The sequence below is a fragment of the Protomyctophum parallelum genome (genome assembly GCF_964188405.1).
Source record: "Protomyctophum parallelum genome assembly, chromosome: 7".
Taxonomy (NCBI): Eukaryota; Metazoa; Chordata; class Actinopteri; order Myctophiformes; family Myctophidae; genus Protomyctophum; species Protomyctophum parallelum.
The window spans coordinates 54,399,941-54,423,728 of record NC_139705.1 but is presented as its reverse complement, the minus strand read 5'-3'; the positions used below and the strand labels follow the sequence as shown (position 1 = coordinate 54,423,728).

General features: G+C 45.4%; 1 protein-coding gene across 1 annotated transcript in view; it reads left to right on the top strand.

The window, feature by feature from the left end:
• tm9sf4 (transmembrane 9 superfamily protein member 4) overlaps positions 1-10,256 on the top strand; it is a gene marked incomplete at its 5' end in the record, with an annotated part of 64,086 nt that extends 53,830 nt beyond the window's left edge. The window contains 5 exons of the mRNA XM_083770238.1: positions 1,089-1,264; positions 3,340-3,403; positions 3,932-4,051; positions 9,329-9,418; positions 9,976-10,256. Coding sequence (XP_083626364.1) covers positions 1,089-1,264; positions 3,340-3,403; positions 3,932-4,051; positions 9,329-9,418; positions 9,976-10,125 — 600 coding nt within the window. The 3' untranslated portion in view covers positions 10,126-10,256. The remainder of the gene's footprint in view (positions 1-1,088; positions 1,265-3,339; positions 3,404-3,931; positions 4,052-9,328; positions 9,419-9,975) is intronic.
• Between the last annotated feature and the right edge of the window lie 13,532 nt (positions 10,257-23,788).

The window sequence follows — 23,788 nt, the reverse complement described above, 5'->3', positions numbered from 1 at the left end:
GTTCTACCCTCCAGGTCCCCTTCACCACCATGCTGTGGTGGTTCTAACTGTGGTGGTTCTACCCTCCAGGTCCCCTTCACCACCATGCTGTGGTGGTTCTAACTGTGGTGGTTCTAACTGTGGTGGTTCTAACTGTGGTGGTTCTACCCTCCAGGTCCCCTTCACCACCATGCTGTGGTGGTTCTAACTGTGGTGGTTCTAACTGTGGTGGTTCTAACTGTGGTGGTTCTAACTGTGGTGGTTCTACCCTCCAGGTTCCCTTCACCACCATGCTGTGGTGGTTCTAACTGTGGTGGTTCTCCCCTTCAGGTCCCCTTCACCACCATGCTGTGGTGGTTCTAACTGTGGTGGTTCTCCCCTCCAGGTTCCCTTCATCACCATGCTGTGGTGGTTCTACCCTCCAGGTTCCCTTCACCACCATCCTGGCCCTGCTCTGCATGTGGTTCTAACTGTGGTGGTTCTACCCTCCAGGTTCCCTTCACCACCATGCTGTGGTGGTTCTAACTGTGGTGGTTCTACCCTCCAGGTTCCCTTCACCACCATGCTGTGGTGGTTCTAACTGTGGTGGTTCTCCCCTCCAGGTTCCCTTCACCACCATGCTGTGGTGGTTCTAACTGTGGTGGTTCTCCCCTCCAGGTTCCCTTCACCACCATGCTGTGGTGGTTCTACCCTCCAGGTTCCCTTCACCACCATGCTGTGGTGGTTCTAACTGTGGTGGTTCTACCCTCCAGGTTCCCTTCACCACCATGATGTGGTGGTTCTAACTGTGGTGGTTCTCCCCTCCAGGTCCCCTTTACCACCATGCTGGCCCTGCTCTGCATGTGGTTCTAACTGTGGTGGTTCTACCCCCCAGGTTCCCTTCACCACCATGCTGTGGTGGTTCTAACTGTGGTGGTTCTACCCCCCAGGTTCCCTTCACCACCATGCTGTGGTGGTTCTAACTGTGGTGGTTCTACCCCCCAGGTTCCCTTCACCACCATGCTGTGGTGGTTCTAACTGTGGTGGTTCTACCCCCCAGGTTCCCTTCACCACCATGCTGTGGTGGTTCTAACTGTGGTGGTTCTAACTGTGGTGGTTCTACCCTCCAGGTTCCCTTCACCACCATGCTGGCCCTGCTCTGCATGTGGTTCGGCATCTCCATGCCTCTGGTCTACCTGGGCTACTACTTTGGCTTCCGCAAGCAGCCGTACGACAACCCCGTCCGCACCAACCAGATCCCTCGGCAGGTCCCCGAGCAGCGCTGGTACATGAACAAGTTTGTGGGGTGAGTTCTTCTTCTTCACCACTGTTGTTTTCGTCGACTAAAACTAAGGCGAAAAATGCCCGTCGACTACCTTTTTTCACTGACTAAATGGAAACTAAATGAAAACTAAGCTATTATGACTAAAACTAAGACTAAATATACGGACGATTTCGTCAACAGATACAAACTAGACTAAAATGTTAGGAAGGGACTAGTGGACAAGAGATCCAGTATAAGTAAAAGACAAGTCATTTTACACTTGGTTTCATGCTCAAAATAGCCGATCTACAAGCTCACAACGTGTCGCACTGCGACGCGTTGTGAGCTTGTAGATCAGCTATTTTCAGCAAGTGTAGAAATAGTCATTACATTACATTTTAGTCGACTAAAGTAACTGCAGATTTAGTCGACTAAAACCTTATGAAATTTAGTCGAATAAAACTAGACTGACACTAAAACATTCCAGGTGACTAAAATGTGACTAAAATGAAGTTTCATTCCAAAGACTATGACTAAAACTAAAATAGAAATGTGCTGCCAAAAACAACACCGTTCTTCAGCAGCTATCGGGGCCTTTCAAACGTCCAGCGATATATAACGCGCCTATGGTTTCATTTTCAATAAGGAGCCCTGGGGAGCAGTTATGTTACGCTTGCGTTGTTGCGCCTCTCTTGATTACACCTGGAGGAGACATGTCGTTAGGGGCGCTGGGAGGTATTTATACCAGGGGGGGGCTGAAGGGTGGGAGGGAAATGCGCGAGGCCGCGCACAAGATTTTTGGGTCTTATTCGGGTATAATTGGCCTAATAATGACTTATTTAGGACCTAGTTAACCGAGTTAATCATAATAACAGTATGTGAGTCTTATTGTGTTGTTGTTTGGGTTAGGTTTCTTTAAACCTGGTGCAGGTGAAAGTAAAACTATACAATAGGTTTTTGCTGTCTCGTCATGTTGTGTCTATCTGTCAACTCACTCGCTGTGCATTCTGCGTTCAGCACGCTCTGACAGACATGTCTGTGCATTCTGCATTCAGCACGCTCTGACAGACATGTCTGTGCATTCTGCATTCAGCACGCTCTGACAGACATGTCTGTGCATTCTGCATTCAGCACGCTCTGACAGACATGTCTGTGCATTCTGCATTCAGCACGCTCTGACAGACATGTCTGTGCATTCTGCATTCAGCACGCTCTGACAGACATGTCTGTGCATTCTGCATTCAGCACGCTCTGACAGACATGTCTGTGCATTCTGCATTCAGCACGCTCTGACAGACATGTCTGTGCATTCTGCGTTCAGCACGCTCTGACAGACATGTCTGTGCATTCTGCATTCAGCACGCTCTGACAGACATGTCTGTGCATTCTGCATTCAGCACGCTCTGACAGACATGTCTGTGCATTCTGCATTCAGCACGCTCTGACAGACATGTCTGTGCATTCTGCATTCAGCACGCTCTGACAGACATGTCTGTGCATTCTGCATTCAGCACGCTCTGACAGACATGTCTGTGCATTCTGCATTCAGCACGCTCTGACAGACATGTCTGTGCATTCTGCATTCAGCACGCTCTGACAGACATGTCTGTGCATTCAGCACGCTCTGATAGACATGTCTGTGCATTCTGCATTCAGCACGCTCTGACAGACATGTCTGTGCATTCTGCATTCAGCACGCTCTGACAGACATGTCTGTGCATTCTGCATTCAGCACGCTCTGATAGACATGTCTGTGCATTCTGCATTCAGCACGCTCTGATAGACATGTCCAACAATTCTCCTCTCCACCAGCAGGGGGTGCTGGAGCACCCTCCGCACCCCCCTTCCAGCGCTGTCCTTGTTTCCTGGACCAGGCAACAACGCCTGGATCTACGACATGACGGCCCGTTAAACCTATAGGGGTTAAACTGGGCGTCATGTTGTATAAGCAGAAAACCAAACAGAGATGCAGTACTAACGCAGTACGTACTCGCTACGTACGTCCTGCGTCTCGGAGGCATATTTCTCTGTCCCCGGATAGACGCTGCTACTTTTTTTTTCAAAGATATTTTTTGACTGATATTTTCTGACCCAAACATACTGTCTCTCTCCCACAGAATCCTGATGGCGGGGATCTTACCGTTTGGTGCCATGTTTATTGAGCTGTTCTTCATCTTCAGTGTGAGTACAACAACCTGCTCTGATACGTTGAGTTGATCTGCATCACAATGTTATGCATGTTAACCATGATCACATCAATACAGACAGATATGCTGGATATGCTGTTGGATGGATTCTGTTGTCCATTGATGTTTACTAAATATGCTTGGTGCGTGTGTGTGACTGTGTGTGTGACTGTGACTGTGTGTGTGACTGTGACTGTGTGTGTGACTGTGTGTGTGACTGTGTGTCACTGTGTGTGACTGTGTGACTATGTGACTGTGTGTGTGACTGTGTGACTATGTGACTGTGTGTGTGACTGTGTGTGACTGTGTGTGTGACTGTGTGTGCCTGTGTGTGTGACTGTGTGTGACTGTGTGTGACTGTGTGTGACTGTGTGTGTGTGTGACTGTGTGTGACTGTGTGTGTGACTGTGTGTGACTGTGTGTGTGTGACTGTGTGTGACTGTGTGTGACTGTGTGTGTGTGTGTGTGACTGTGTGTGTAACTGTGTGTGACTGTGTGTGTGCTGCGTGCCTGTCTCTAACAGGCCATCTGGGAGAACCAGTTCTACTACCTGTTTGGTTTCCTCTTCCTGGTGTTCATCATCCTGGTGGTCTCCTGCTCCCAGATCAGCATCGTCATGGTCTACTTCCAGCTGTGTGCAGAGGTACAGTATATATACAGTATATACAGTACCATGGTCTACTTCCAGCTGTGTGCAGAGGTACAGTATATATACTGCTCCCAGATCAGCATCGTCATGGTCTACTTCCAGCTGTGTGCAGAGGTACAGTATATATACAGTATATACAGTACCATGGTCTACTTCCAGCTGTGTGCAGAGGTACAGTATATAACAAAAAACATCGCATGGATGCACCTGGGACGTATCCTCAGTGAGGTATCCTGAGGTCATCACCTGGGACGTATCCTCAGTGATGTATCCTGAGGTCATCACCTGGGACGTATCCTCAGTGATGTATCCCAAGGTCATCACCTGGGACGTATATCCTTAGTGATGTATCCTAAGGTCATCACCTGGGACGTATATCCTTAGTGATGTATCCCAAGGTCATCACCTGTGATGTATCCTCAGTGATGTATCCTGAGGTCATCACCTTGGACGTATATCCTTAGTGATGTATCCTGAGGTCATCACCTAGGACGTATCCTTAGTGATGTATCCCAAGGTCATCACCTGGGACGTATCATCAGTGATGTATCCTGAGGTCATCACCTGGGACGTATCCTCAGTGATGTATCCTGAGGTCATCACCTGGGACGTATCCTCAGTGATGTATCCTGAGGTCATCACCTGGGACGTATCCTCAGTGATGTATCCTGAGGTCATCACCTGGGACGTATCCTCAGTGATGTATCCTGAGGTCATCACCTGGGACGTATCCTCAGTGATGTATCCTGAGGTCATCACCTGGGACGTATCCTCAGTGATGTATCCTGAGGTCATCACCTGGGACGTATCCTCAGTGATGTATCCTAAGGTCATCACCTGGGACGTATCCTCAGTGATGTATCCTGAGGTCATCACCTGGGACGTATCCTCAGTGATGTATCCTGAGGTCATCACCTGGGACGTATCCTCAGTGATGTATCCTGAGGTCATCACCTGGGACGTATCCTCAGTGATGTATCCTGAGGTCATCACCTGGGACGTATCCTCAGTGATGTATCCTGAGGTCATCACCTGGGACGTATCCTCAGTGATGTTTCCTGAGGTCATCGCCTGGGACGTATCCTCAGTGATGTATCCTGAGGTCATCACCTGGGACGTATCCTCAGTGATGTATCCTGAGGTCATCAACTGGGACGTATCCTCAGTGATGTTTCCTGAGGTCATCACCTGGGACGTATCCTCAGTGATGTATCCTGAGGTCATCACCTGGGACGTATCCTCAGTGATGTATCCCAAGGTCATCACCTGGGACGTATATCCTTAGTGATGTATCCTAAGGTCATCACCTGGGACGTATATCCTTAGTGATGTATCCCAAGGTCATCACCTGTGATGTATCCTCAGTGATGTATCCTGAGGTCATCACCTTGGACGTATATCCTTAGTGATGTATCCTGAGGTCATCACCTAGGACGTATCCTTAGTGATGTATCCCAAGGTCATCACCTGGGACGTATCCTCAGTGATGTATCCTGAGGTCATCACCTGGGACGTATCCTCAGTGATGTATCCTGAGGTCATCACCTGGGACGTATCCTCAGTGATGTATCCTGAGGTCATCACCTGGGACGTATCCTCAGTGATGTATCCTGAGGTCATCACCTGGGACGTATCCTCAGTGATGTATCCTGAGGTCATCACCTGGGACGTATCCTCAGTGATGTATCCTGAGGTCATCACCTGGGACGTATCCTCAGTGATGTATCCTGAGGTCATCACCTGGGACGTATCCTCAGTGATGTATCCCAAGGTCATCACCTGGGACGTATCCTCAGTGATGTATCCTAAGGTCATCACCTGGGACGTATCCTCAGTGATGTATCCCAAGGTCATCACCTGGGACGTATCCTCAGTGATGTATCCTAAGGTCATCACCTGGGACGTATCCTCAGTGATGTATCCTGAGGTCATCACCTGGGACGTATCCTCAGTGATGTATCCTGAGGTCATCACCTGGGACGTATCCTCAGTGATGTATCCCAAGGTCATCACCTGGGACGTATCCTCAGTGATGTATCCCAAGGTCATCACCTGGGACGTATCCTCAGTGATGTATCCCAAGGTCATCACCTGGGACGTATCCTCAGTGATGTATCCTAAGGTCATCACCTGGGACGTATCCTCAGTGATGTATCCCAAGGTCATCACCTGGGACGTATCCTCAGTGATGTATCCCAAGGTCATCACCCGGGACGTATCCTCAGTGATGTATCCCAAGGTCATCACCTGGGACGTATCATCAGTGATGTATCCCGAGGTCATCACCTGGGACGTATCCTCAGTGATGTATCCTGAGGTCATCACCTGGGACGTATCCTCAGTGATGTATCCTGAGGTCATCACCTGGGACGTATATCCTTAGTGATGTATCCTAAGGTCATCACCTGGGACGTATATCCTTAGTGATGTATCCCAAGGTCATCACCTGTGATGTATCCTCAGTGATGTATCATGAGGTCATCACCTTGGACGTATATCCTTAGTGATGTATCCTGAGGTCATCACCTAGGACGTATCCTTAGTGATGTATCCCAAGGTCATCACCTGGGACGTATCCTCAGTGATGTATCCTGAGGTCATCACCTGGGACGTATCCTCAGTGAGGTATCCTGAGGTCATCACCTGGGACGTATCCTCAGTGATGTATCCTGAGGTCATCACCTGGGACGTATCCTCAGTGATGTATCCTGAGGTCATCACCTGGGACGTATCCTCAGTGAGGTATCCTGAGGTCATCACCTGGGACGTATCCTCAGTGATGTATCCCAAGGTCATCACCTGGGACGTATCCTCAGTGATGTATCCTAAGGTCATCACCTGGGACGTATCCTCAGTGATGTATCCCAAGGTCATCACCTGGGACGTATCCTCAGTGATGTATCCCAAGGTCATCACCTGGGACGTATCCTCAGTGATGTATCCTAAGGTCATCACCTGGGACGTATCCTCAGTGATGTATCCCAAGGTCATCACCTGGGACGTATATACTTAGTGATGTATCCCAAGGTCATCACCTGGGACGTATCCTCAGTGATGTATCCTAAGTTCATCACCTGGGACGTATCCTCAGTGATGTATCCCAAGGTCATCACCTGGGACGTATATACTTAGTGATGTATCCCAAGGTCATCACCTGGGACGTATCCTCAGTGATGTATCCTAAGTTCATCACCTGGGACGTATCCTCAGTGATGTATCCTAAGGTCATCACCTGGGACGTATCCTCAGTGATGTATCCTGAGGTCATCACCTGGGACGTATCCTCAGTGATGTATCCTAAGGTCATCACCTGGGACGTATCCTCAGTGATGTATCCTAAGGTCATCACCTGGGACGTATCCTCAGTGATGTATCCTGAGGTCATCACCTGGGACGTATCCTCAGTGATGTATCCTAAGGTCATCACCTGGGACGTATCCTCAGTGATGTATCCTGAGGTCATCACTTGGGACGTATCCTCAGTGAGGTATCCTGAGGTCATCACCTGGGACGTATCCTCAGTGATGTATCCTGAGGTCATCAACTGGGACGTATCCTCAGTGATGTATCCTGAGGTCATCACTTGGGACGTATCCTCAGTGATGTATCCTAAGGTCATCACCTGGGACGTATCCTCAGTGATGTATCCTGAGGTCATCAACTGGGACGTATCCTCAGTGATGTATCCTGAGGTCATCACCTGGGACGTATCCTCAGTGATGTATCCTGAGGTCATCACCTGGGACGTATCCTCAGTGATGTATCCCAAGGTCATCACCTGGGACGTATCCTCAGTGATGTATCCTGAGGTCATCACCTGGGACGTATCCTCAGTGATGTATCCCAAGGTCATCACCTGGGACGTATCCTCAGTGATGTATCCTGAGGTCAACGGGGTTTCGGGTCTCGCAACATCATACCCCTCACTCAGGCGACCCAGCCGGGAGTGATCAAGTCCCGACTTACGTCCCAGTAGCTACCCTCAATCAGTCCCATTAGGGAAAAACCAGAGGCACACAATCCGTTGGAACTACTCCAGAACTACTCTGCCAGGGCTGGGAGGTACATTTACACAGGTTGTCTCCTGTCCGGGCTCCTCCTACGTCTCACCAGGTCCACTCCTGCTCTCACCAGAGCGAGGACCTGTGCGTTGCACCAGAGTCGCAGCACCAGACAGTTCATTCAGGAGTGGTGGGCAATGGTTCCGCAGGGTCATGGTACTGTGGTTCCGCTTGCTGCTTGCATGGCCCTCCCAAAGGCCTCGCCGAAGGTTGTTGGGCTTCCTCCTCACGGAGGACACAGGCTGGGGCGCTAACCCACACTGCTCACCTCCTCACGTAGGACACAGGCTGGGGCGCTAACCCACACTGCTCACCTCCTCATGGAGGACACAGGCTGGGGCGCTAACCCACACTGCTCACCTCCTCATGGAGGACACAGGCTGGGGCGCTAACCCACACTGCTCACCTCCTCATGGAGGACACAGGCTGGGGCGCTAACCCACACTGCTCACCTCCTCATGGAGGACACAGGCTGGGGCGCTAACCCACACTGCTCACCTCCTCATGGAGGACACAGGCTGGGGCGCTAACCCACACTGCTCACCTCCTCATGGAGGACACAGGCTGGGGCGCTAACCCACACTGCTCACCTCCTCATGGAGGACACAGGCGGGGGCGCTAACCCACACTGCTCACCTCCTCACGGAGGACACAGGCTGGGGCGCTAACCCACACTGCTCACCTCCTCATGGAGGACACAGGCTGGGGCGCTAACCCACACTGCTCACCTCCTCATGGAGGACACAGGCTGGGGCGCTAACCCACACTGCTCACCTCCTCATGGAGGACACAGGCTGGGGGCGCTAACCCACACTGCTCACCTCCTCATGGAGGACACAGGCTGGGGCGCTAACCCACACTGCTCACCTCCTCATGGAGGACACAGGCTGGGGCGCTAACCCACACTGCTCACCTCCTCATGGAGGACACAGGCTGGGGCGCTAACCCACACTGCTCACCTCCTCATGGAGGACACAGGCTGGGGCGCTAACCCACACTGCTCACCTCCTCATGGAGGACACAGGCTGGGGCGCTAACCCACACTGCTCACCTCCTCATGGGGGCGCTAACCCATACTGCTCCCCTCCTCATGGGGGCGCTAACCCACACTGCTCACCTCCTCATGGGGGCGCTATAACCCACACTGCTCACCGGGTGCCGTCTACATTCTAGGATATAATACTGTATCTTTTTGTCGTGTTCCTTTTAGGACTACCGCTGGTGGTGGAGGACGTTCCTGGTGTCGGGAGGTTCGGCCTTCTACGTTCTGGTTTACGCCGTCTTCTACTTCGTCAACAAGGTACGGAGCTGTGGTTAAACCGGTTTAAACCAGTAAGGTACGGAGCCCTGAGGGCTGAAACAACAGAGCTTCTTAATGCGGCACCGTTAAGAAGCAGGAGTTAAACTATGAGTCTGGTGTCCGTGAGGTCAGATGTGGTATTCAACCAAAGGAGTTGAGTACCAGCTATTTGACAGTTTTGGTAAAAAAACTTTGGGGGTGCAAAACCCACATGTTAGCAGTGTTACTCAGTCCAGGAATGTCCCATCCACACATTGTAAAGGTCTCTCTCTCTCTCTCTCTCTCTCTCTCTCTCTCTCTCTCTCTCTCTGTACAGTTGGACATAGTGAAGTTCATCCCGTCTCTGTGCTAACGGGTGTCTCTCTCTCTCTCTCTCTCTCTCTCTCTCTCTCTCTCTCTCTCTCTCTCTCTCTCTCTCTGTACAGTTGGACATCGTGGAGTTCATCTCCTCTCTGTGCTAACGGGTGTCTCTCTCTCTCTCTCTCTCTCTGTACAGTTGGACATAGTGGAGTTCATCCCGTCTCTGTGCTAACGGGTGTCTCTCTCTCTCTGTACAGTTGGACATCGTGGAGTTCATCCCGTCTCTACTGTACTTCGGCTACACGGCCCTGATGGTTCTGTCCTTCTGGCTGCTGACCGGCACCATCGGGTTCTACGCCGCCTACATGTTCATCAGGAAGATCTACGCCGCCGTCAAAATTGACTGAATCGCCGCGTGCTGCTGTACTGTACTGTACTGTACTGTACTGTACTGTACTGTACTGTACTGTACTGTACTGTACTGTACTGTACTGTACTGTACTGTACTGTACTGTACTGTCCTCTTGGGTTTTTCCTTTTTTTTTTTTTTTGCCACATCCTTTTTTATTAATTTTTTTTGTTTGTTTTTTACGATTATTATTATTGTCCAGCCAGCACTGACTGTGTGTGTGTGTGTGTGTGTGTGTGTGTGCGTGTGTGCGTGTGTGCGCACGTGCATGAGTGGAAACGTGAGTGTATTTTTTGTTTTTTTTTCTCCGATGGTGCGACAGCGCCACCCAATGGCCTGAGAGGGATAGACCGGCGAGCCATCAGGATGTCTCCCACCCCCCCCCCCCCCCCTCTCTCTCTCTCTCTCTCTCTCTCTCTCTCTCTCTCTCTCTTGCTGTCCGTCTGTCCATTCCTCCTCCTCCTCTCTCTAAGACAGACACACAGACTGTTCTCACACACTGTTCACATGGCATCGCGTGCAACAACATGGTCTTTCTCACACACTGTTCACATGGCATCACGTGCAACAACATGCTCTTTCTCACACACTGTTCACATGGCATCGCGTGCAACAACATGGTCTTTCTCACATTGATCGCATCGCGTGCAACAACATGGTCTTTCTCACACACTGTTCACATGGCATCGCGTGCAACAACATGGTCTTTCTCACACACTGTTCACATGGCATCGCGTGCAACAACATGGTCTTTCTCACATTGATCGCATCGCGTGCAACAACATGGTCTTTCTCACATTGATCGCATCGCGTGCAACAACATGGTCTTTCTCACATTGATCGCATCGCGTGCAACAACATGGTCTTTCACACATTGACCGCATCGCGTGCAACAACATGGTCTTTCACACACTGTTCACATGGCATCGCGTGCAACAACATGGTCTTTCTCACACTGTTCACATGGCATCGCGTGCAACAACATGGTCTTTCTCACATTGATCGCATCGCGTACAACAACATGGTCTTTCTCACACACTGTTCACATGGCATCGCGTGCAACAACATGGTCTTTCTCACACTGTTCACATGGCATCGCGTGCAACAACATGGTCTTTCTCACATTGACCGCATCGCGTGCAACAACATGGTCTTTCTCACATTGATCGCATCTTTTGCTCTCTGTATTTCTGCTTCGTCCTGCTTGTGATCTTTTTTCACCCGGGTGAGCCTCGACGACGACGACGACGACGACTATCCACTTTATTTTCCCATTTTTGTCGTCCTCACGATATTTGGTTTCAGACGACGTTTCTTTCCTGTTTTAATCTCATGTTTTTCAGCGTTTTCCTTCAGAAGATATTTTTTAGTCTTTAACTTTTTTTGCACACAAACTCTATCTTTACGTTTTCTATGTTTTTTTGTTTTGTTGCAGACGTGCGGCCAGAGGCAGGACAGGGGGCTTCGTTACGTTATCTGTTGAGATGAAATGACACATACAATTATCCTTTGATATTCTTCATTGTAAAAATAACAGAGCTTATTCAAATGTCTTGTTTTTTTTTTTTTTGGTTTAGTTTTTTTGGTTTTTACATTTTTATTTAACCCATTCTGACCTGAGATCAGATTCATACGAGGTTTCCGCCGGACACACACTGGTCTGATGAACCCATTCTGACCTGAGATCAGATTCTAAAAATGTCAGTCGCTCTTCGATTTTTCAAAAAAAGCAGACCTACAAGCTCATATCGAGCCACTCGGTGGCGCGATATGAGCTTGTAGATCTGCTATTTTTCAATAGCTAAAGCATAACATGATGCTAACACCAAAATGGGTGCCCGTTCAGAATGGGTTAAATGCAGTTTCCATGGCCTGGCGCGACCATTTTGACCACAGCTAACAATCGAAATATCCGTTTCTCTTTCCAAAATTCAACGGTCTCCCTAATATTGAAATACTGCAACAGTTACCCTAACTGATACTCGGCACCATTGACATGTGTGTGCGTGCATGCGTGCGCCCTGAATCAACGGGCTATATAAAACCTTTTGAATCAGAGATTCTGTGGATTCTGAAGCCTTGTTTTGTTTTTAGGATAATGTGGATCCAGTCTTTTGTCCACTTTGAGTTTTTACATTTGCTGTCAGGAATAGTGTCTGACAGTATCACCGTAGGCTTTCACACGCTCTGCTGAACTATGCATACAAGGGTTTAGAAGAATAGCAGGAAAATATGTTACGTGGAAATTAACAGGACTTCAGGAATACCATTTATTTTGTCATTTCATCCTTGTATGGTCAGGAAATAAGTTACAAAAGAATCCCTTCCCTCAGCAAGCTTGCTACCTAAACGTATGCGGTTTTATGTATTCCAATGATGTACATAGAGCGTCGAAGTCCTGACATCACTCGCTCATCCCCTCCATTCCCCTGGTTCTAAAGTCCTGACGTCACTCGCTCATCCCCTCCATTCCCCTGGTTCTAAAGTCCTCATGACGTCACTCGCTCATCCCCTCCATTCCCCTGGTTCTAAAGTCCTGACGTCACTCGCTCATCCCCTCCATTCCCCTGGTTCTAAAGTCCTGACGTCACTCGCTCATCCCCTCCATTCCCCTGGTTCTAAAGTCCTGACGTCACTCGCTCATCCCCTCCATTCCCCCTGGTTCTAAAGTCCTGACGTCACTCGCTCATCCCCTCCATTCCCCTGGTTCTAAAGTCCTGACGTCACTCGCTCATCCCCTCCATTCCCCTGGTTCTAAAGTCCTGACGTCACTCGCTCATCCCCTCCATTCCCCTGGTTCTAAAGTCCTGACGTCACTCGCTCATCCCCTCCATTCCCCCTGGTTCTAAAGTCCTGACGTCACTCACTCATCCCCTCCATTCCCCTGGTTCACGGAAGTAATTTCTCTATGGAGAATAACATGGGGTGATCTTAAAATCGTCTACTATAAGCGTTGTGGTCCAAAAATAAACAAGCTGTCTCTGCGTTATTGTCAGGGAGGTGTCTCTGTATCGTTTGCAACAGTCAGTCACTCATATATGATAACAATAGCGTTTTCTCTCAGTCAGTTGATTCTTCATATCCATATGAGTGAAGCGGCCGGGATGATTTGTTTATTTCTCAAATACAGTTCATATGAGGCGATCTAAAATCCCCCCCCCCCCCCCCCCCCCATGAGGATTACAATGTAAATAAAAAGTACATGAACCTGTGGACTTGGCGCCCTCTAGTGATAGTGACGTCAGACTGCGGCGCTCTAAACCAGATGTACAGTCTATGTTGAACTTGTCCTAGAAGATGTAGAACATTGCATCGTTAGTGATTGTAGCTACTTTTGACAGGAAGGGGCGGGGCATTCGAACATGGGGCTAAATATGCCCCTTTTTTTTTTTACAAAACTTTACGGTGATTTACTGTAATCCTACTAGACCCCAGGAAATTACATCTGGCCACAAAGCTGTGGGAGTTTCTGCAGGTGTTTGTATTAACCTTGTCTGTTACTCTATAGAAGTCTGTCAATATATATATATATATATATATATATATGTTAATGTATGTACTAATGTATATATACATCTTTTATGACGTACAACAAAGTGTGATTTTTAATGTTTGTTTAAGGAAAGACAAGCATTAAACCTGTATATAGGAGGGGCTAGCGCCCTTCAAAAAAATAAATCGCCATATTTTTTGGTAAAATAAATAAAAAACACATTTAGGACCATGTTCGAAATACCTGTAAAAAAATACCCTATTTTAAAATCGCTAAAACAAAAGAAACCTGCAAATGAGGGAAAAAAATGAACACTCATCTTTGACTTTCTCTAATAACCTAAAACATCAACCTTGGTTGGGGGAAAAGTGCTCTGTTCCCGTTGTGATACTTTTGCTTATTTCTGAAGATATTTGAAGCTTTTCGTCTACGACGTATATGTCAAACTCAAGGCCCCGGGGGGCCAAATCAGGCCCGTGAATGAATTATCCATGATATTTAACCCATTCTGACCTGAGATCAGATTCATACGAGGTTTCCACTGGACACACACTGGTCTGATTAACCCATTCTGACCTGAGATCAGATTCTTAAAATGTCAGTCGTTCTTCGATTTTTCAAAAATAGCAGACCTACAAGCTCGTAGCGCGCCACTCGGTGGCGCGCTACGAGCTTGTAGATCTGCTATTTTTCAATAGCTAAAGCATAACATGATGCTAACACCAAAAGGGGTTCCCGTTCAGAATGGGTTAATTAGTATTAGAACTGGCCCTCAGGTATAACTGCACGGACCACCATAATACTACAAGTCCCACAATGCACTGCGAGTGCATCGTCACGTATATCAAGGGCCCGCAAGCGCGAGCATGCGTCTTCTCTTCACTATTGATCAGCAGTGAAAGTATATCACTTTGTGGTCAACTTTCAGCTACACCCCTCTCCCCAAAAATGGCCCCGTGTGTTGAAACACAGTCCGGCCCTCGACTTGTACCGATGTCTTTATTTTGGCCCACTGTGTGTTTGAGTTTGACATCCCTGTAAACTCTACGATAACGGGGATGCCAGGTCGCTATCTATAGTTCTAATGTAACACCGCAATGTATTCTATTCCTTCTTTGTAAAAACCTACTATAGAGATTATTTTTCAGGATGCATATTATCATATTATTATCGCCATGTTTCCGGTGAAACTGATCAAACTATAGCCATGGTTTGTCCTCTCTTTGTATTTGTAGGTACATGTATTGATTAATGGTGTTGGTTAATTATCATGTCATTTAAACATCCACTTGTTCTAAAGCTTTTCAATGAGAATAATTCCTTGACCCAAATGACCACATTTTAAGCTCTCCGTGCAGAGGCTTATTTTGGGGGGTCTTGTTCCCCCCCCCCCCCCCCCCCCCCCATAGACTGAACCCCTGGACTTAAAAATAAAACGTGATTTGATCAAGTAATTGAGAAGTGGCACAAGCACTTTGAAAGAGTCGAGGCATCGAACCCATTCTAAAAATGTCTTCTACATCCTTACAGTTTTCATTCTGACCTGAGATCAGATTCTAAAAATGTCTTCTACATCCTGACAGTTTTCATTCTGACCCGAGATCAGATTCTAAAAATGTTCTTCTACATCCTGACAGTTTTCATTCTGACCTGAGATCAGATTCTAAAAAATGTCTACATCCTGACAGTTTTCATTCTGACCCGAGATCAGATTCTAAAAAATGTCTTCTACATCCTGACAGTTTTCATTCTGACCCGAGATCAGATTCTAAAAATGTCTTCTACATCCTGACAGTTTTCATTCTGACCTGAGATCAGATTCTAAAAATGTCTTCTACATCCAGACAGTTTTCCATTCTGACCCGAGATCAGATTCTAAAAATGTCTTCTACATCCTGACAGTTTTCATTCTGACCCGAGATCAGATTCAAAAAATGTCTTCTACATCCTGACAGTTTTCATTCTGACCTGAGATCAGATTCTAAAAATGTCTTCTACATCCTGACAGTTTTCATTCTGACCCGAGATCAGATTCTAAAAATGTCTTCTACATCCTGACAGTTTTCATTCTGACCTGAGATCAGATTCTAAAAATGTCTTCTACATCCTGACAGTTTACCATTCTGACCCGAGATCAGATTCTAAAAATGTCTTCTACATCCTGACAGTTTTCATTCTGACCCGAGATCAGATTCTAAAAATGTCTTCTACATCCTGACAGTTTTCATTCTGACCCGAGATCAGATTCTAAAAATGTCTTCTACATCCTGACAGTTTTCATTCTGACCTGAGATCAGATTCTAAAAAGGTTCTTCTACATCCTGACAGTTTTCTGAAAAAGCTATGTTTCTATGTCAGTCGTTCTTCGAATAGCAGACCTCGCTATGAGCTTGTAGATCTGCTATTTTTCAATAGCTAAAGCACGACATGATGCTAACACCAAAATAGGTTAATATAGTTTAACCCATTTGGGACGAGAACACAGCGTTTAACCATTAGGCTGTTTTAAACTCTAGCTTTTGGAAAATAGCAGATCTATACGAGCTTGTAGATCTGTTTTTTGTTTGTTTTTTGTTTTTTTTTGGGGGGGGGGGGGGGGGGGGGGAACTGTAAAATGAGTCGCAGATCTTTGAATGTATGCTTTCACAGCGAAAGATTTAAACTCAAATCTTTGCTTCTGGGGGGGGGGGGGGTCCCTGGAACAACAGTTTTTGGGGTCGTTGACATGAAATACGTGGAGAACCACAGATTTATAGAACCATAGGGTTTTAACCCTGTGAGAACCACTGATTTATAGAACCATAGGGTTTAACCCTGGGAGAACCACTGATTTATAGAACCATAGGGTTTTAATAAAACTGATTTAGAAGACATTGTGTAGAATATGTTCTGTATAAATGGCTTAACTCGGTTCCACGGAAATATTGTGAAGAAATACTCAAAATAGCCGATCTACAGTATAGTACAAGCTCACACACGTGGTGAGCTTGTAGATCGGATATTTAAAAGATATGTTGGATCTTTGTTATTATTTGACAACTTTAATGGCCAACGTTTGACCAGTTTTTGTGTTGATTACGATGCAGTAACGTCTTAAAAGTCCTTTAATTAAAGGGTCAATTCACTGTCATCTGGAGACCCCCCCCCCCCCCCCCGAACCACTGCCATAGGGCACCATACAGGTCAACCCTGATTGGCCAGGGATGGTCCAGGTCAACCCTGATTGGCCAGGGATGAAGCTGTTCCAATGAACCACTTAATGAGTGAATGAAAGATGGTTTTCAACCCTTTATTAACCCTTAAGGCCCAGTTATTTATTCTGCATTTGACTCACGGACCACCATTTGATCACAGTTAATGTCCCTTCTGCACGCACAGCGCGTTTTTTCGGATTTTTAGCAGCGTTTCTCCATCGTTTTTTTTCCCGAAGAACGCGTCCAGCGTGCGAAACCATCTTTAGCCCCATCAGACCCACCTTTAGCTTCTCAGAACCATCTTTAGCCCCATCAGACCCATCTTTAGCCCCTCAGAACCACCTTTAGCCCCATCAGACCCACCTTTAGCTTCTCAGAACCATCTTTAGCTTCTCAGAACCATCTTTAGCCCCATCAGACCCACCTTTAGCTTCTCAGAACCATCTTTAGCTTATCAGAATCATCTTTAGCCCCATCAGACCCATCTTTAGCCCCTCAGAACCACCTTTAGCCCCATCAGACCCAAACGTCTCCACAGTTCCACATTGATGTTGGTTAATGCTGGAGAGATAACAGGCAAAATAACAATTCTTCTGCATTCTACGCTTCTTGGTTACGAGTTAAAAGTTCTATTAGGGTCCATTTGGTTACCACCACCTCCATCATTTAGCTGCATGGGGAGTGACCACCTGGAACCCCCTCAAGGACCACTGGTGGTCCCTGGTTCAACCCCCTCAAGGACCACTGGTGGTCCCCGGTTCAACCCCTGGCTTAGGGTCATTATTGACCTTTGAATTCTTTATGGTTTTAGGAGGCTGTTCTTATAAGATTCAGAGCATTATTATTTATCCAATTAATTTCTTTCCCCTGTCATTTCTTTCCCCTGTCCTTCTCCTGTCTTTCCCCTGTCCTTGTTCTCTCCTCTTGTTCTCTGTCATTATTATTTATCCAATTCATTTCTTTCCCCTGTCCTGTCCTGTCCTGTCCTGCCCTGTCCTGTCCTGTCCTGTCCTGTCCTGTCCTGTCCTGTCCTGTCCTTTCCTGTCCTGTCCTGTCCTGTCCTGTCCTGTCCTGCCCTGTCCTGTCCTTTCCCCTGTCCTTGTTCTCTGTCACGTTGCTGAGCTCCGACGCTGTCGCGTGTAGAAGACAGAATGACCCTCTCTCCACGTGTCGGGAGAGTTTTTGTTTTGTTTTGTTTTAACAGAGACTTTGCGTGGCCCTGGTCATGCCTGTGTGTATTTACATAATGTGAGCCAGGGGTCTACAATGTAAATATACTGTATTGAAAAGAGAAAGCTTTGTATCGTTGTGTTTGTCGCTGTGCGTGGCACTCACTGTAAGTACACATTCTGTCATCGTTTTAGCCAAAAGCATGATTTTTTTTTTAAGGCATCCGGTTATTTCTTTTTTTTTCCATTTTTTTATTTTATTTTTTAATTGTTTGTTTTACAGAATGTCCGATTATAAATTGTATGATGATGAAACCAATAAAGTGCTGATGAGTTGAATTTGAATATCCATATCATTAAGAAACCATAACACAGGGGAACATATTTCTCTTACGGTGTAAAAGTTAAATTGTGTATAATCTTAAAATGCATTTGATGTGTTTCTAGCAGCATAAGGGATTTATTCCTGGCAGCCAGATCGGGAAATTGTTTGTAACATTGTATTACAATGTAAGCACATTGTCTGTGATGGCATACAGTAGGCTACATGTACAGTATGATAGAAAACTAGATAAAGTGCCCCTTGGGGCTCAGGTCTCCACCAGGGCAGGGCAGGTTGTGGCCTCCTGGTGGCGCTATTGTAGGCCAATGTTAAAAGGGTGCCATTTCTTCTTCAGCCTGGCAATTGGATGATTTGAGGCATTTTGTTCCAAAAATGTGTTTTGCAAAAGTCCACCTGTTGGTGGCGCTATAACAGGCCAATGTGAAAAGGGTGGGATTTATTCCTCAGCCTAGTAGGAAAGTATGTGAAAGAATTTGTGTAAATTGCACGCTGCGTTCATAATTTGAGGCTTTTTGTTCAAAACGGGCCAATCCTGCAAACTTTGAAAGCCAATGTTAGCCAATTATGATGGAATATGAAATATGGGACAGATCCGTCTTGAACACATGACTATAGAGATAGTGTGTAACGATTTGCAGGATTTTGGGACGGAATCTGGAGGAGTAATATAAAAAAAACGTGTTTTTCAAAAGTCGGCCTCCTGGTGGCGCTATAACAGGCCGTTCGGGAAAATGTGTGGCAGAGGTGCATCGTCGGCATCCAGGGAGTGTGTGTGTAGAATTTGGCATCGACCGGGTTAACGGTGCCGGAGATTAGCTGCTAACAGACGGACACACACACTCACAGACGGAGTGCAAAACATACTCTCTCCCCATGCCTTCGGCATGGTGGAGACAATAAAACATACTCTCTCCCCGTGCCTTCGGCCTGGTGGAGACAATAAAACATACTCTCTCCCCGTGCCTTCGGCCTGGTGGAGAAAATAAAACATACTCTCCCCGTGCCTTCGGCCTGGTGGAGACAATAAAACATACACTCTCCACATGCCTTCGGCCTGGTGGAGACAATAAAACATAATCTCTCCCCATGCCTTCGGCCTGGTGGAGACAATAAAACACACACTCTCCCCATGCCTTCGGCCTGGTGGAGACAATAAAACATACTCTCTCCCCATGCCTTCGGCCTGGTGGAGACAATAAAACATACTCTCTCCCCATGCCTTCGGCCTGGTGGAGACAATAAAACATACTCTCTCCCCGTGCCTTCGGCCTGGTGGAGACAATAAAACATACTCTCTCCCCATGCCTTCGGCCTGGTGGAGACAATGAATATAGTTCACTAAATTGAATTTAAATAAACAAACATCTTTGACTGCAATAGTCTAGATTAACTAGCAGTAATGTGATTACTTTTGACATGTGCTTTATTTCAGATAAACATTTTGTTTGCATTCCAACAGCAGTAGCCCCTGCTATAGTACTGACATGAGAATGGATATTTAAATGTGTTCTGTAAGGGATAATGTCTGGCTAGGTGGTCGTTGAATAGAATGGATATTTAAATGTGTTATGTAAGGGATAATGTCTGGCTAGGTGGTCGTTGAATAGAATGGATATTTAAATGTGTTATGTAAGGGATAATGTCTGGCTAGGTGGTCGTTGAATAGAATTGATATTTAAATGTGTTATGTAAGGGATAATGTCTGGCTAGGTGGTCGTTGAATAGAATGGATATTTAAATGTGTTATGTAAGGGATAATGTCTGGCTAGGTGGTCGTTGAATAGAATTGATATTTAAATGTGTTATGTAATGGATAATGTCTGGCTAGGTGGTCGTTGAATAGAATGGATATTTAAATGTGTTATGTAAGGGATAATGTCTGGCTAGGTGGTCGTTGAATAGAATGGATATTTAAATGTGTTCTGTAAGGGATAATGTGTGGCTAGGTGGTCGTTGAATAGAATGGATATTTAAATGTGTTATGTAATGGATAATGTCTGGCTAGGTGGTCTTGTCGGGTGATAATTCACCGACCGAGGCGAAGCCGATCTGGTTAAACTCCCTGAAGGTGAATTATATATATAACATGAACATAGTACTCTTATTATGCATATCGCATTCTCGCCGAAACATATTTTGGAGTTAAAAAAACAAAAAAATGGTTCAAGCCCATTAATTAAGATTTGAGCGCCAACCCTAACGAGTGAGGGTTCGAGCCCCGAATATTCGGGGACAGCCTTAGTGTGTGTGTGTGTGTGTGTGTGTGTGTGTGTGTGTGTGTGTGTGTGTGTGTGTGTGTGTGTGTGTGTGTGTCCGTCCTGAGCATGACGTTAAACTGCTCCGTTCGTTGTAACCACCACTCAGGTCTAAATGTGTTATTAATGTGTTATACTGTACCATAAATACATTTTAAATGGGTTATTAATGTGTTACTGTACCATAAATACATTGTTATGTAGACTATTTAAATAGCACAGCAAGTCACATGTGAGTTACTACTACTGACACTTTAGTTGAGATTTGCCGATAAGTTCCAGTGTGACATTTACTGTATTTCAAGGGAAAATGTTTTCTCAAAAATTGATATTTAAATGTGTTCTGTAAGGGATAATGTCTGGCTAGGTGGTCGTTGAATAGAATGGATATTTAAATGTGTTATGTAAGGGATAATGTCTGGCTAGGTGGTCGTTGAATAGAATGGATATTTAAATGTGTTATGTAAGGGATAATGTCTGGCTAGGTGGTCGTTGAATAGAATGGATATTTAAATGTGTTATGTAAGGCAGGGTTCCCCAATAGGCGGCCCGCGGGCCATTTGCGGCCCACAGAGCGCCCCCTTGTGGCCCATGAAAGAATTTCAAAAAAAAAAAAAAGAAAAAAGGGTTTTTTTTTTTTTTTTTTTAAGGGTCCCAGATATAAATGGCATTAAATGGGGGTCAGTAGCCTATGCATGTCAAACTGGGCATCCTTTTCAAATGGGGTCTTGCCCTGAAAATGAATTTTCAGGGCAAGACCTCGACCTCGCGCGTGCAGACTCGGCCCCCAGCCTGGTACGCTAGTCAAGATATGGCCCTTGAGGAAAATTAATTGGGGAACCCTGATGTAAGGGATAATGTCTGGCTAGGTGGTCGTTGAATAGAATTGATATTTAAATGTGTTATGTAAGGGATAATGTCTGGCTAGGTGGTCGTTGAATAGAATGGATATTTAAATGTGTTATGTAAGGGATAATGTCTGGCTAGGTGGTCGTTGAATAGAATGGATATTTAAATGTGTTATGTAAGGGATAATGTCTGGCTAGGTGGTCGTTGAATAGAATGGATATTTAAATGTGTTATGTAAGGGATAATGTCTGGCTAGGTGGTCGTTGAATAGAATGGATATTTAAATGTGTTATGTAAGGGATAATGTCTGGCTAGGTGGTCGTTGAATAGAATTGATATTTAAATGTGTTATAGGGATAATGTCTGGCTAGGTGGTCGTTGAATAGAATGGATATTTAAATGTGTTATGTAAGGGATAATGTCTGGCTAGGTGGTCGTTGAATAGAATGGATATTTAAATGTGTTATGTAAGGGATAATGTCTGGCTAGGTGGTCGTTGAATAGAATGGATATTTAAATGTGTTATGTAAGGGATAATGTCTGGCTAGGTGGTCGTTGAATAGAATGGATATTTAAATGTGTTATGTAAGGGATAATGTCTGGCTAGGTGGTCGTTGAATAGAATTGATATTTAAATGTGTTATGTAAGGGATAATGTCTGGCTAGGTGGTCGTTGAATAGAATGGATATTTAAATGTGTTATGTAAGGGATAATGTCTGGCTAGGTGGTCGTTGAATAGAATGGATATTTTGATGTGTTATGTAAGGGATAATGTCTGGCTAGGTGGTCTTGTCGGGTGATAATTCACCGACCGAGGCGAAGCCGATCTGGTTAAACTCCCTGAAGGTGAATTATATATATAACATGAACATAGTACTCTTATTATGCATATCGCATTCTCGCCGAAACATATTTTGGAGTTAAAAAAACAAAAAAATGGTTCAAGCCCATTAATTAAGATTTGAGCGCCAACCCTAACGAGTGAGGGTTCGAGCCCCGAATATTCGGGGACAGCCTTAGTGTGTGTGTGTGTGTGTGTGTGTGTGTGTGTGTGTGTGTGTGTGTGTGTGTGTGTGTGTGTGTGTGTGTGTGTGTGTGTGTGTGTGTGTGTGTGTGTGTGTGTGTGTGTGTGTGTGTGTGTGTGTGTGTGTCCTGAGCATGACGTTAAACTGCTCCGTTCGTTGTAACCACCACTCAGGTCTAAATGTGTTATTAATGTGTTACTGTACCATACATACATTTTAAATGTGTTATTAATGTGTTATACTGTACCATAAATACATTTTAAATGGGTTATTAATGTGTTACTGTACCATAAATACATTGTTATGTAGACTATTTAAATAGCACAGCAAGTCTCATGTGAGTTACTACTACTGACACTTTAGTTGAGATTTGCCGATAAGTTCCAGTGTGACATTTACTGTATTTCAAGGGAAAATGTTTTCTCAAAGCCAACAGGAGCATTACTGTGATCTCTAGTCATTACTCATTTCATCCTTATCCCTGTAAAACCCGGATTAATTTCTACTTGCAAAAAAGAGATTTCAACCTTACTAATACTACTACTTTGTACTACTGGGAATTAGGTTAAAAAAATAATTATATAATAAATTAATAATTTACATTTGGGGGATATCTTTCACAATAATGAATAAAGCATGTTCTAGACATTCTAATGATCACAAAAAAACATATATTACAATTATTGTACCTACTTTTATTAGGGTCAAAAGTCATAGGTTAAAAAAAATTCAAAATTGCACAGAGTCCAGACATTTTTAATTTGTGTGAATTTCAGCCTCTGTGGGGGGGTATTTATATGCAAATATCATGACCAATGGCATTTGCAATGAACATCACTGATGACGTTTAGGTGAAAAAAGTAATTAATTAAAATATAATTGTTGCTATAAAGCAACGCTGGGTCTTAGAGGGTTAGACATGTATCAAAATGTTTTATCAAAGCCAACAGGAGCATTAATGTGATCTAGTCATTACTCAGTAATTTCATCCTTAGACATATTATGTTATGTTATATTCTTATATGTCTCAGAATCTATCAGAGAGTGCCTGAGCATTTCAGGAACTGAGTTACAGTGTTTAGAGTTTAGTTTTAGTCATAATAGTCTCATTGAATAGTTTTCATTTAGTTTTAATTACATTTTATTCACCTGGAATGTTTTAGTGTTTAGTCTAGATTTGGACTTTTAGTCGACTAAATATGAGATTTTAGTAGACTAAATCTAGTTGATTTAGTCGACTAAAATGTCTTTTGGCGGGCCTCGATTCCGTCGTAATGGCTGATTTTACACTTGCTGAAAATAGCCCGTTGCGCTGCGACGCGTTGTGAGCTT